This window comes from Dreissena polymorpha, chromosome 2 (assembly GCF_020536995.1).
Source record: "Dreissena polymorpha isolate Duluth1 chromosome 2, UMN_Dpol_1.0, whole genome shotgun sequence".
NCBI lineage: Eukaryota > Metazoa > Mollusca > Bivalvia > Myida > Dreissenidae > Dreissena > Dreissena polymorpha.
This window is the reverse complement of record NC_068356.1, coordinates 8,136,296-8,150,304: the sequence shown is the minus strand read 5'-3', so window position 1 is coordinate 8,150,304 and position 14,009 is coordinate 8,136,296. Positions and strand designations below refer to the sequence as shown.

At 36.2% G+C, this 14,009-nt stretch overlaps 1 protein-coding gene across 2 annotated transcripts; it reads left to right on the top strand.

Annotated features, from left to right (window-relative positions):
* The first annotated feature begins 163 nt into the window (after positions 1-163).
* Positions 164-13,789, top strand: LOC127865780 (uncharacterized). Of its 2 annotated transcripts, none has more exons than XM_052405740.1 (6): positions 164-239; positions 7,988-8,093; positions 10,208-10,395; positions 10,694-10,740; positions 11,101-11,177; positions 11,533-13,789. In XM_052405740.1, the coding sequence occupies exons 1-6, from the start codon at positions 179-181 to the stop codon at positions 11,954-11,956; spliced, it is 903 nt and encodes a 300-aa protein (XP_052261700.1). In that variant the 5' UTR covers positions 164-178; the 3' UTR covers positions 11,957-13,789. The 2 variants fall into 2 exon arrangements, with proteins under 2 accessions (XP_052261700.1, XP_052261698.1); XM_052405738.1 differs by lacking the exon at positions 164-239 and adding an exon at positions 249-465.
* Positions 13,790-14,009: the final 220 nt, after the last annotated feature.

Here is a 14,009-nt window from a genome sequence, read left to right as displayed (position 1 = left end):
ATCTCTGTTTTACAGCTAACGTACGCTTGACTGAGCCGGCTCTGTAAAAGAAGACGAGCTCACATTGTTAATCACGCACAGAGGTTTTCAATTTCCAACTATGGGACGGTAAACTGATATGACTGCGTCTTTCAACGACCCCAAACAGGAAGCTTTGTAGGCTTATTTAGCTCTGCAAATGGAAAAGGTAGAGTTCGCAACAGAGTCAAGGCATACAATTACAGCGAAGGCAGTTATGGGTGTATATTAAGGAAGTTAAGTGTTGCAATAACATGCATAGCTGAATGGGTAACTTACAGAGCGTTCTGCTTGAGTAAAATGGGATGTTGAGTTGAGTTCTAAGACTAAATTAAAGGACTAGGCAAATGTTTGACAGGTGCGTTAAAATACAGACAGACAAAATTAACATGGGTACACAAATACGTTCGGGACTTATAGCTATTATATTTGGAAACATCGTACCTGGTAAGTAAATGTTTAACTATGAAACGTTGACTGTTTGGTATATTGTACATGTATTTGTTTATTTCTTTTGTTGATACACTGAATGGTTAAACGTGGATTTCAATAGCATAGCTGGTTACGTTATGGCCTTTGTTCACAATACAACCCAAATGTTTAAAATGTACGTTGTAGGTGTTTGAATAATGTGTGAATACAATACGCTTACATTCATAAGAAAAACAATGCCGCACAAAGCAAATACTAGCAATATACATTGTGTTTTCAATATTTAAACAACTGGATTCGATAATTGTATAAAAACGTTAACTTTATGACTAAGCTTACTTCTCATTCTATTAAGGCTATCAATACAGTATGTTGTAATTCAAACGAGAAAAAGGGCGTGGCCGGTGGGATTTGTGCTAGCGTAAACGGGATTTCAACAATATCCCACATTTAGCCGGTATACGATATCGTTTACTCACAGTATATTTGACTAAATACGCTGCTCACTATGTTTTGAGAATAATGCTATGACTGTATAATGAATCCCGTGGCTTCGATGCCCATTTCACATTCGCACCTTTAATGGCACATTCTTCAGGGCAATGGACACATTAAATTTATCGACTTTTTTAAAAATTAAGAAAATCTACGTAGGATTTATATATGTATATCGACGGTATTTATATACAGTATAAAGGAGCATACTAGAATTCCGGTAATATGGAATTAAACGATTGAAAACCGTCAACTGGCCCTTCTGGAAAAAAAGTGTCAAATGAACAACGTTTTATCTTTAAGCAGGTCTCAACGAAAACCGGGCTTAATGCATGTGTGTTAAGATTCCGTAAATATTAGAATGTGCGGGTCGTTTTGGCTTACCTGGAACGAGTCACTTTCCGTCTTGACTGAATTTTCGTTTTGAAGAGACGAACAATTCCATAATCTGGGAAGATACTTTACGCACATCAATTAAACCCAGTTTGCATAAGGAACGACTCATCTATAAATATACGGAAGAAACGATTTAAATAAAAGTTGTGCATAAAGCAATAAAGCAATACATATTTTTGCGTATACTCTTATTTAGAAATTTGATTAACGTATAAGACGTCTATAGATCTGCCTCTTTTCTCAGAATATAAATATAGGCATGAGATGCGCTCTTTGATGTACCGGGTCATCCACAAGGGGGTTGTCTTGCTCCTAAAGTAGTGCTTCATTATGTTTTACGTTGACTCTTGCGAAATGGGATCGCAAGTCATGATGTGAACATACATTACCTCTCAGGGGTGATCGTGGAAGCAATTGGCTTGTAATTGTTTTACTTTGGTACTCCAGTCATATCTAAACTCAATGTATGCAATAGAATGTAAAATTCGATTGATTTCGTGAATAAATTGGCAGCATCTATGTTGTATAGACTGAAAATTTTGAGTTCACACAATGTTTAAGTTTCAACAATATAGTGCATGCAGTTAGTAAAAGCATTGTGCAATACCCAGTAGTTCACGTTTCTAAAGAATTCTCGTGAGAATATGATGCTCGTTTTTTGGTCATCTGACTGCAACCCCAGCACACTAATGTCAAATCTGACTGCAACCCCAGCACACTAATGTCAAATCTGACTGCAACCCCAGCACACTAATGTCAAATCTGACTGCAACCCCAGCACACTAATGTCAAATCTGACTGCAACCCCAGCACACTAATGTCAAATCTGACTGCAACCCCAGCACACTAATGTCAAATCGCAAACAAGAAGAGTCCTCGCCAATCCGTTCCATGGCAGTGCTGATGGGGTGGGTGGGAGTTTTTTTTCTGGTTCGAAGGTTTTTTCTACCCTTCGTATATGAGCCATGGAGATTTTTAGCGTGTAAACAGAAGTTAAATTCGTTTTAAGATTAATCATTTTAATATGTGTTATCCGGTGGTAATGATCATTGCGACCAGCTGAGTATACTAATCTGATCGACCATACATATGTAAATCAGTGGCTTTCTGCCCATCATGGCATCGATACAAATAGTTAAATCTTCATCGCCTAGTCCGAATTATGAGCGACAAAACGCCTTCCAATGCAATTCAGCCATTGCGCGTGTTTACCAAATGATTCAACAAAAACGCAACTAAGTTATAAATTCAATTAATTCATTTGCGTTGTAAACTTCGCATTATGCACGTTTCCGGATGATATAGAGAGGTTTAGTGACAAACTATGAATCATACATAATATACAGTCTAGGATTCACTACTTCTTTCGCATAAACAGCTGTTAAACATGTTAATTTATAGATGTAAGCTTTTCCATGCATGAACACAATGCAAGCTCTTGTAAACTCTTAATTTATACACCTCTTTGGGGAAACATTAAAATGCATTTCTTACTTCCATAATGTATTGTCAGCATGATATTCACATGATGCCGAGTTTCTCATGGATCTTAATGTTATCTGATTGATGCTGAATGTGTCGGATCAAACAAGTTTGTGATTGATGACAAACAAAATTATTTTTAAACACATCCTACATTATTTAGTTAATTAATTAATATACACATGAGTCACTCTCTGTGAAAACTGGTCTGAATGCATGTACGTAAAGTGTCGTCCCAGATAAGCATATGCAGTCCACAAAGGATAATCAGGAACGATACCTTTATGAAATTTTCGTTTAAATTATGTCTCTTCTAAACGAAAATCAAATGTGGGCGGAAAGTAAAGTCCCTGCTCACCCTTTGTGCACTGCACTGGCTAATCTATGATGAAGCTTAACGCACAGGCATTAAGCAAGGTTTTCTCTTCTGAATTTGATTTGAAAATGCCGTTTGAAATTACAAGTTTACTTTAAACATTTAACGAAACAGCCACTGTTAAATTACAAATGTATTTGCTCTGTGGCGATACTAAACAAATAAATAAAGTAAAATCGTGTCCTCAAGAATAAAACCATGCCATTACCTCCACCTTTATAACAGTTGTGTACACATGTGCGATCGTTACTGAATTGTGGTTAGCTTTTACTGGTTAAAATAGAATAGGATTAACGAGCTTCAGTATTTTTATTCTATTTGATTACACGAAATGAGCCTTCCTTAATGCGTGTAAGGACATTTATAAGAAACAATGAGATTTTTCTGGAAGTCGGACATGAACTCGATAAGCAACTGGACCGATATCAAGACATTTTTGCTGCCGTCGTTGTTGCCGTGTTTTAGGCTATGGCGAGAGTTCACTTCCGCACTGGAAACTGAAAGATTATTTTATAAAATGAGAAAATGTATTTGTACTCAATATTATAATATAACGCACGTACCACACATATATACACACACATTAGAAAAAAACGTTAACAAGGTGTCCTGTGTGAAATGTTTCGTCATTACATATTGGCATTGCTTACCTTAGAAGTTTCAAATATGTTCAGCTCATTATACGGTATACGGTGTATTCTCAAGTTCAGCAACGCAGCTGAAGTATCGCGCATCGTATAGCCATAAATGAAACTATGGAGAATGAGATGTGGATCAAATCTTTGTACAGGAGTAAATCTACACCAAATGTCTCCACTGGGTTGTTTTAATACAATATAAATTTAGATGGTAAAACATTACTATGAATCAGGTTTCATAGTTTTGTGACATTAATATTTAATCTTTAATGTTGGACTCGGTCTGATAAACAAACTCAATTTCATTTTTTACATTTTTTACATTTCATGAGGTTTAGATTCACGTACAGATATTTATTACGACAGATATTAATGTAAATGTGGCACACATTCAATAATTGAGCATTAATAATGTTGATTTTTATTTTAAGATTATTATAATGGATGTATATAAGGACAAAAACACATAAAGCGTCGTAAAACTACTGTTCCAAAAAGTTGCACAAAACAGTCAAACATAGTACTCATTTATATTGCAACAACTAATATATACAAATATGTTGAAGAAAATATTTCTTTCGCAGACAGACATTGCTAGGAAACCAATTCAACTCTATTATTTCCATTTGCATTTACCAGGAATGAAGAAACCTTAAAAAAAATACCCAGATGGCATTATGGATACATTTGTAATTTAACTTAATCTATCTGATCATAAGTTCACGGACACAAGTGAAGCATTCTGGATCAAAGTAATGTACAAGCGAAATACGTTCATACCAGCCACGTTGCCATCGTTTGAGGTTGGAATAGATTTTTTGTACATGTATTTTATTTCATTATAACAATGTAACTTATCTCAGTCGACGTATATATTTATGCAGCATACAATGGCAACATCACCATGTACATCAGTACATAAAATACTATTTTACCACCATCTTTATCAAGTTCCAAGTAACTATTTATGCGTAAAACATCGATGCAAAATGTAAAATGCCCACGTGGACTAATTTTCATGGATATGTGTTTTATGCGTTACTACCAACCTAATATAACTGAGTATTTAGGCACCTTACATTTTTTGTTTTATTGTTAACTGTGTTTGTCAGTGTTAAAACTTTAGACGTGTTCTTGAATGGGATGTCCGGTGAAGTTTAAACCGAATGGCCGTTGTGAACATATATTAATATTTTAACAATGAGCAGGAAAAATAAAGATACTCATTTATTAGTCTGGACTAGGTTTAACTGTTTCAAGTACCGACAATATCGACATAAGGATACATTGAACACCAACATACCGTAATTACCATGCGATGGCGTCATATCTTAGTGAAGCTTGATTTAACGTATACATACAAATACATAAATAAATCAAACACAACAGGATTTTGTCCTCTTCAAACTAAAGATTTAGTGTTGTAAACAAGAAAACAAGAAGAAGCATGGATCATGCATGTAAAGAGATAATCATAAATAGTATTGTGAACTGTTAATACTTGGTCTTGTTCAAATACAACTGTATTAATGTAGTTGTATAAACTCTGCCCTGTTTGAATTATGACACGGTATAACAAAAACAGTTAACAACGTTCAATAGTTCGGTTGATACCACAAACACCATGACTATATGATTAAAATGTGGATTCAGCTACTTTCGCCAGTACACTCGATTGGCGGTTTTGGAGACGCAGACGTTTCGGCTGAAGGCTATCTACAATCACCATGACACGTTTGGTGCTCTGTAATTGTACACTTACATCCAGACAAATGATAGGATAATGTTATGCACGTATTTGTTATAGTAAGTTATATAACACGTGCGGTGGTTTGTTTTTTACTGCTTCTAGCTAATTTAATTCTAAATATTTTGCAATGTTTCTGTCCCCCACCACTATAGTGGGGTATATATTGTTTTTGCCCTGTCTGTTGGTTTGTTGCTTTGTTTGTTTGTTTGTGCAAACTTTAACATTTGCTATAACTTTTGCAATATTGAATATAAAAACTTCATATTTGGCATGCATGTGTATCTCATTGAGTTGCACATTTTGAGTAGTGAAAGGTCAAGGTCAAGGTCATGCGTCAAGGTCAAAGGTCAAATATATGGGTCAAATTCGCTCATTTTATGTACTCATTTGCAATATTGAAGATATCAACTTGATATTTAGCATGTATGTGTATCTCATGGGGCTGCATATTTTGAGTGGTGAAAGGTCAAGGTCATCCTTCATGGTCAAAGGTCAAATATATGGGGACATAGTGTTTCACAAACACATCGCTTGTTTAAAGTTAAAATTTTAACGATGAAGAAATAATTGACGGTGAATAACACAATTTGCGAATGGGTTTGATGATTACCTTCCAACTGTCTAGCCTCACTAAAACTGATTTAGCACTGACCCATACAAGAAAATGCAAACAAATCGCACGGACAAATGAGCACGCATGATTCATCAATTGATTGCATTCGTTAGTTTGTGAAACATGTCTTCACTAAAGTATTACAAACATGTATTTAGTCGCGGATCAAATATGTTGTTACATAAGGGTCGGTATTACCGGTATTGCATACGTGTTTTATCTTACGACGATGAAGTTGGTTGCACTTTATTAATATATATTTTATTAAGGTAATTAAATCTATACATCCGACTTAATGTATTCTTTTTACCCAACTTTGTACCAAGCCGAGTTCTTTATTGCCTAATTTTGAATATTTATTGGCAGGTTATTCATTTTGTGTATCCCTGCAAAGTGTTAAACGCATGGCATTAAATACTTGTAGTTAAATTATTCCATGTATTTAATATTGTAAATGTATACTTTTAATTTATTTAAAAACTTTTTGACATGTTGTGTTGAAGACTTTGTGCTTTAACCTATGTAACCATTTTCCAGTATATCCGGTTACCAGTCAAAAACTGAATTGACTTTATAACAGAAATTAACATTTCAATACAAATGATACATTTAATTTCACTTACTAAGCAAACACACTAATACAAACTTGAAAATTATTAGCAAAGTAACTAACTAAAATGCCACATTATCTGGTGTTAGAATGAAACTAATTATATCATATTCGTACATTTTCAAACAGGAAACATGAAATACATACAAAAACTGTGTTGATATTAGTATAGAATGTATGTGTACATTTTGAACCTTTTTTAGGTTGATCAATTTGAAGAACAACTTATACTATATAAAAATACTTTTCTTTAAATTAAACGAGGCACTTTATATGACGTCTTTTATCCCAACATACTCGTAAATGACGACATTATTTATTTATTATACAGAAGTTATCACGTTTATTATTGTTTTCGCGTATTTTTTTTATTGATTGTAATTCAGAATACAATAAAAAAAAACTTTGTTGCTTTCGCCTTACTGTCGGATATGCGTTTCCTTCGGGTTATAGAAAAATATTGTTTACTTGTTGCATACTTTTGTTTCATATGAAATACACCCTGTAAAATAATCTTAGTAGGAAAATGGGCGTTAAATGTTAGGAAACGGATCCGCATCCTACATACGCTTCAATGAAGAATGAATATTTCGTGATTCATTTACCTTTGGTAAACCTTAATTTAAACGTTTACTCCATTTTTGTTTTGACTTTTTAATTAATCCAGTGTACATATATGCGGGTTTTCTTTACGACAGTATGTTTTACCGGTTATTCAAATAAAAAAGAGGTAAATGTACAACTCTTAACCAACCATGCAAAATGCAGTATACGGTGGATGCACTTTATATTATATAAAACTTTATAAAAAACAAATACATGTATGTTTTACCTAAAATAAGTTGAAATTAATAACACAGCCACAAAAGTCAGACTTAACGTACAACCAAGAACACGCAAAGCAAAGGATCTTTAGGCCAGATAATGTTTTACTAATGCCTTCATATATATGGATATAGCAGTGGGTCGTTGAAACATTTGCGTACTGTTCCGTAAATAGTATAATATAATCTATTTTCTCAAACATTTGTAAAGACAGCGGCGGTAGGCGCCAGACGGATTGCTGTGCAGCTATAAACAAACTATTTCCTCATATATTTGCATACATAGCAGAGGATGGCTGAAACATTGGAAGACTGTTGTGCAGCTAATATATAAACTGTTTCCGCCTTTTCAGGGGTAGCGGCAAGTGGCTCAAATATTGGCGGACTCATCGCAGCAGCCGTCATCAGCTTTTTCTGCCTTGTTGCTGCCGTCGTCATGGTTTTCATCGCGTTTCTATGGTAAGGATGCGCATCCGTTCCTTTAAGGATGTAAGCGATGTTTTTTCCCATAAGGAGACACAAGTAAATTACATACATGTATTTTATTTTGAAATATCTTTATGTAGATGTCCGCGTTCTATTATGTTTGAATGTTTGTTTTGAGTACCGGTTTAATTAATTGTCCACACGAGGATCCGTCTTCTTTTATTTTTAATTTATAATAACTAAAATTATAATTGCAAGCAGCACGTTTCAATGATTTCAAAATCGTGACTTTCTTATTAAAACATACATTAACCTCGCATCAACTGTCATGACTTCTGTAATACGTTTTTTAATGTTAATTATTCATTCGTGTTGTTCGTTGTGGTTTTTATGGTTTATAAGAAGTTATTATCTAGACTACAATCGCTAGAGTAATAAATAGGTAACATTTCAAAAATGCTTTTCATACCCAAAATTAAATTTGCTGACACACCCATTCACCACATCGGAATAAACGGACAATGCGACTACGAGTTGAGATGAGAGATGTAAAAACGGTAATTGACGCGAATGAATATATGGGCGTGTGCGGGCGCATGTTGTTCTACGGTAGCATACAGGTGACATTCACTCCTCTTTTTTATAAATCACTCCTCTTTTTAAAAATTGCACTACTATGTCGAGGAAACGAGAAAGAAAGAACTAAATAAAAGAGGAGTGCAACAAAAAGAGCACTTCTCTTTTACTAGTATGAAGGTATTAAGTTTTGCACTTCTCTTTTTTTCTATGTCGTTCCCTCGCCTTAGTAAATCGTTTTCTATGTCGTTCCCTCGCCTTAGTAAATCGTTTTCTATGTCGTTCCCTCGCCTTAGAAAATCGTTTTCTATACCGTTCCCTCGCCTTAGTAAATCGTTCCCACGACATACTAGTAGCTTGCTCTTTCCCACGAGTTAGTAAGTCGTCCCCTCGAGTTAGTATGTCGTAAGATCGAGATAGAAAAAAGAGGTGTGCAATTTAAAAAAGAGGAGATAATGTCACACCTTTGTCTCCGTATTGTTCTGTGCAAATGTGTCAAACTTTTTATCAGATAATGTGATTATTTAAAATATTGCATAAGGCAGTATTGGTAGAATCAACCAATAAGTCAGTCATATAGTCAGTTAGTCAGACAGTTACACAATTAGTCATACAGTCACATCAAACGTGTCAGTAAATCAGTTATTTAACCTACAATACGCTCAGGCGGTCGATCAGTCAATTATTGATCATGCCATGCATTCAGACACGGTGGGTCAGGCAGTCAATCAGTTTATTTAACATGCAACGCATCCAGACGGTCGGTCAGTCAGTCAATCATTTATTTATCACGCAACGCATTCAGACGGTCGGTCATTCAATCAATCAGTTATTTAATATGCAACGCATTCAGACGGTCGTTCAGTCAGTCAATTAGTTATTTTACATGCAACTCATTCAGGCGGTCGGTCAGTCAGTCAATGAGCTATTTAACATGCAACTCATTCAGGCGGTCTGTCAGTCAGTCAATGAGCTATTTAACATGCAACTCATTCAGGCGGTCGGTCAGTCAGTAAATGAGCTATTTAACATGCAACTCATTCAGGCGGTCGGTCGGTCAGTCAGTCAATGAGCTATTTAACATGCAACTCATTCAGGCGGTCGGTCAGTCAGTCAATGAGCTATTTAACATGCAACGCATTCAGACGGTCGGTCATTGAGCTATTTAACATGCAACTCATTCAGGCGGTCGGTCAGTCAGTCAATGAGCTATTTAACATGCAACGCATTCAGACGGTCGGTCAGTCAGTCAATGAGCTATTTAACATGCAACTCATTCAGGCGGTCGGTCAGTCAGTCAATCAGTTTAAACATGCAACTCATTCAGGCGGTCGGTCAGTCAGTCAATGAGCTTTTTAACATGCAACTCATTCAGGCGGTCGGTCAGGCAGTCAATGAGCTATTTAACATGCAACTCATTCAGGCGGTCGGTCAGTCAATGAGCTATTTAATATGCAACGCATTCAGACGGTCGGTCAGTCAGATCTAATCCATCACTTAACGTACAATTCAACCTCACAATCTGCCAGTAATTCAGTCAGTCTATAAAGTCACTAGCATTAACATTTCAGGCGGGACTGGTATTTAAAACGGCAGCTACAAAAGGGGAAGCGTCGGGTGGCGAGGAACCTCGCCCCATTGCGGCTCTGGCGGTCCCGCTCGAAGCCCAGCCTCAACACGACCCCTGCGTCCGCGAGGAGGATTATTGGCGTCGCCAGCCGGGAGTCCACTATGAACCGGCAGCAGTTAATACGGGGAGGTGAACGCTTAAGCACATATTATTTGATCCCTGCCTTTGTCAAATCTTGGGTATTGCATTCACCATGTAATCGTCATGTTGATGATGATGATGATGGTGATGATGATGATGATGATGATGATGATGATGATGATGATGATGATGATGATGATGATGTTGATGCTGCTGATGCTGCTGATGATGGTGATGCTGCTGCTGATGTTGCTGCTGCTGCTGCTGCTGCTGCTGATGATGATGACGATGTCGTCCTTGCTCATCAGCGATACGAATGATCGTAAAGTGTTTTCGTTTGTTTCAGACTCATGGTTCTCACAAGTTCAAGGAGGCAAGAGATTTGAAGAGAAGGTACATTTGTGAACTTCTTAAATATGTGATACCTGTACGCATAGCAAATTGTAATTACACTCGACTAGGCGATATTGAAAAAAATGCATTCCCTTGTTCATAGCGAATCTAATTATTAACCATCTTATTGCAGTCAACTTTTTATGTCAGCTGTGACAGTGCGAGTTAAAATTGATACCAATATATTGCAAACCAATACGAAGGAATTTCGTGTTTACCAATACCGAAACCTATTGGAATATGTAACCGAAAAGTTTGTTCCATTATGTTTAAGTCCGTTTTACTTTTGCCTAGTGTAATGCTTTGAAAATGCTTGGTTTAAATAAATAAATAAATTTTGAACGTTCGTTACTTCAACAGGTTCAGACAATCGAACTGGAAGCGGAAGAAGACGATGTCGTAGTGGCGGAAATCATGCCAGACGAGAACAACATCCGGTATAAGTTCAATCCTAACCCGCATTTTTATGAACCTCGGACCTAAAAGCATGGTCTTTCTTCGAGGTTAAAACCACAATCACAAATGAGCTAAATTCCTGTAGGAAGTCTTACTGTAACGTAAGAGTGTAGATGGAAACTCTTACGGAAGTCCATTTTAAAGTGCGTTTCTTCAACTAGGTTGATGGTTGATAAAATATGTAAACGATATCGCATATACTTACTGTATATTAAATCTTCACATTTATCAAAACTAAAACAAAGAATACGTAAAGAAACACCTTAATACTGTATACGTTTGGTGCAACATTTTCTCTTTTGATTGTTTTTTTTTAAACATCGTCTTTAATTTCAGATCTACGCAGCATCTTCGCACGACCTATACGCAGCAGACGACGCCTACCAGTTACGTCACGACAAGGCTAGGGGATGAGGAAACGTCATTTTCGCGTCCCAATGGTACCACTACCACCGACACCGTCGCGTCCGGTTTAGGCAACACGTATTATGTCCCTATAAGCAAAGGACCGGCCGCTTCCGCTGCTTCGCAGATGAGCCAGACGACAGCGCCGTCTCGCATCAGCTACGAGCCATATCACGTGCATTCTGCTCACCTGTCACAGACGACCCGACCACAGAACGGGAATACCGACATATTCATCACGCCATTGATTCCGACGTCCTCAAAACGCGCTGCTATGATGGAATTTGATTCCGACGAAGAGGCCGGAAACGTTCCGAACCCTAAGGCGCGGGAGGAGGTTGACGTTTTGTTTTAATGACACCAGTCATCATTTATAACAATTTGTAACAACAAATCTTTTTTTCCTATTACTGGCTTATTTTTGGTCCGCCAACTACAGAATCCGACATATTTCTTTTCAAAGTTATAGTTGGTTCCATTTTGTCCCGACGACATCAAGCGAGGTAAAAACTCATAAATTGGGCCATATGAATGGCCTTAGAGATCGAGTTGCAAATTAATTTTATGGAGGACATCGCACTATGCAATCACATTCACAGCATGTAAATTACGCAATTGGATCTGGTACGATTTCGACAAAACGTAGAGTGATAATATCAAAGGACAAACATTATATATAGTTCAGTGCTTTTTATATCGGGTATACATACGCTTACGGTTGTTGAACATAGCCTATCTGCTGCTGTTTTATCTTTATATGAGTCGCGTTCTGAGAAAACTGGGCATAATGCATGTGCGTAAAGTGTCGTCGCAGAATAGCCTGTGCAGTCCGCACAGGCTAATCAGGGACGACACGTTCCGCTTAAATTGGATTTTTGCTAAGAAGAGACTTCATTTAAACGAAAAATGTTATAAGAGCGGAAAGTGTCGTCCCTAATTAGCCTGTGTGCACTGCACAGGCTAATCTGGGACGACACTTTACGCACATGCATTATGCCCAGTTTTCTCAGAACAAAACTCATATTTGTAACACCGGAAAGTCATTACATAATTATATACATCAAAAATCATTACCAGCGGAAAAGCTGTTTTGCTAATTCATCATTTGCGACTTGCGCTGAATGTCTTTAAAAATGTTATATAATGTAAAGGATGTTTTCTTTCAAACGTGAACACAATGTAGCTAAACACCGCCGTTGATTATAGACAATATGAATACAATATATAAGAATGACTTAACCTAAAACTAACCCTAACATTTGTACATCTGTCAACGTCTCTTTTGTTGCACCATTTGTCTGCCACCTATATCTTGTCCAATTGTATTACAAAGTAGCTATATCTTGTTAAATTTTAAAACAAAGAAGCTACTGTATATACAAAAATGTAATATTGAGATATTTAAAATGTAACACGGAAGTGTTTTTCCACGTACAAGTCCTGGTCGATTGTTATATATATTTGCAAAATCTTTCGAAAATGAAATCGAATAATGTCCCATTTGAGTATTGTATGTATGTATTTGTGCTACCGGTTTATACATTAACACATTGTACGCTATAATTTGAGAAAGTAAATAATATACAGCTTTATGACTAAAGGGACCTTTTCACGTTTGGTAAATTGACAAAATTAAAAATTTTTTATTCAGAATCGCAAATTTTCGTTTTAGTTATGATATTTGTGAGGAAACAGTAATACTGAACATCAACCATGCTCTAAAATATCCATTATATGCATCTTTTGACGATTTATAAACCTGAAAATCATAAAGCGTTGCAACGCGAATCGAGTGAATAATTTGGAGAGTTCTGTTGTTGTCGTTATATTTTGTGATACTACGAGGATTGCTGATATTAAGTATAAAATACATTCCTCATAGTATGAACACGGATGGCCGAGTGGTCTAAGCGGTAAACTTTTACTCCAAGAATCCATGGGTCAGTGGTTCGAGCCCAGTTGAGGGTTACTTTTTTTATAAATTGTATTGTTGTTTTTTACTGGAAATTTTAGATCCAATGTTTACATTTATCAATATAAATCATTTAATGACAAACTCCAATACATCTGTGAAAAGGCCCCTTTAATATTTTATTTATATGCATGCAATAAAAGCTTTTACAGAATAAAACGCATTTATTTTGTCCCAACTGAGGTTTTGCATATTGCATAAAGAAGTGCTTCTGTACTTTGTTTTCAAATATTATGTATAAGATCCACTAGCGACGAGAGTAATGTAATCGAATAGCGAAAGCATTACACGCCATTTCGAATGTTTTAAACGCAGTGGTTGCCAATTCCTATGAATGGGAGTTATATCGGTATAAAAACTTTCTGTCAAAAATGCTCTGTATATTGTACATAATGCAAACTACATTAAATGAATCCATATTACTTACTCACGTATA

What these genes read in the sequence shown, in the direction of transcription:
- LOC127865780 (XM_052405738.1), top strand. Translation starts at nt 366, where the DNA reads ATGTTTGACAGGTGCGTTAAAATACAGACAGACAAAATTAACATGGGT. An exon ending in GCAAGAGATTTGAAGAGAAG is followed by an intron (nt 10,741 to 11,100) that starts GTACATTTGTGA and finishes TTACTTCAACAG; the next exon opens with GTTCAGACAATCGAACTGGA. An exon ending in CCAGACGAGAACAACATCCG is followed by an intron (nt 11,178 to 11,532) that starts GTATAAGTTCAA and finishes CTTTAATTTCAG; the next exon opens with ATCTACGCAGCATCTTCGCA.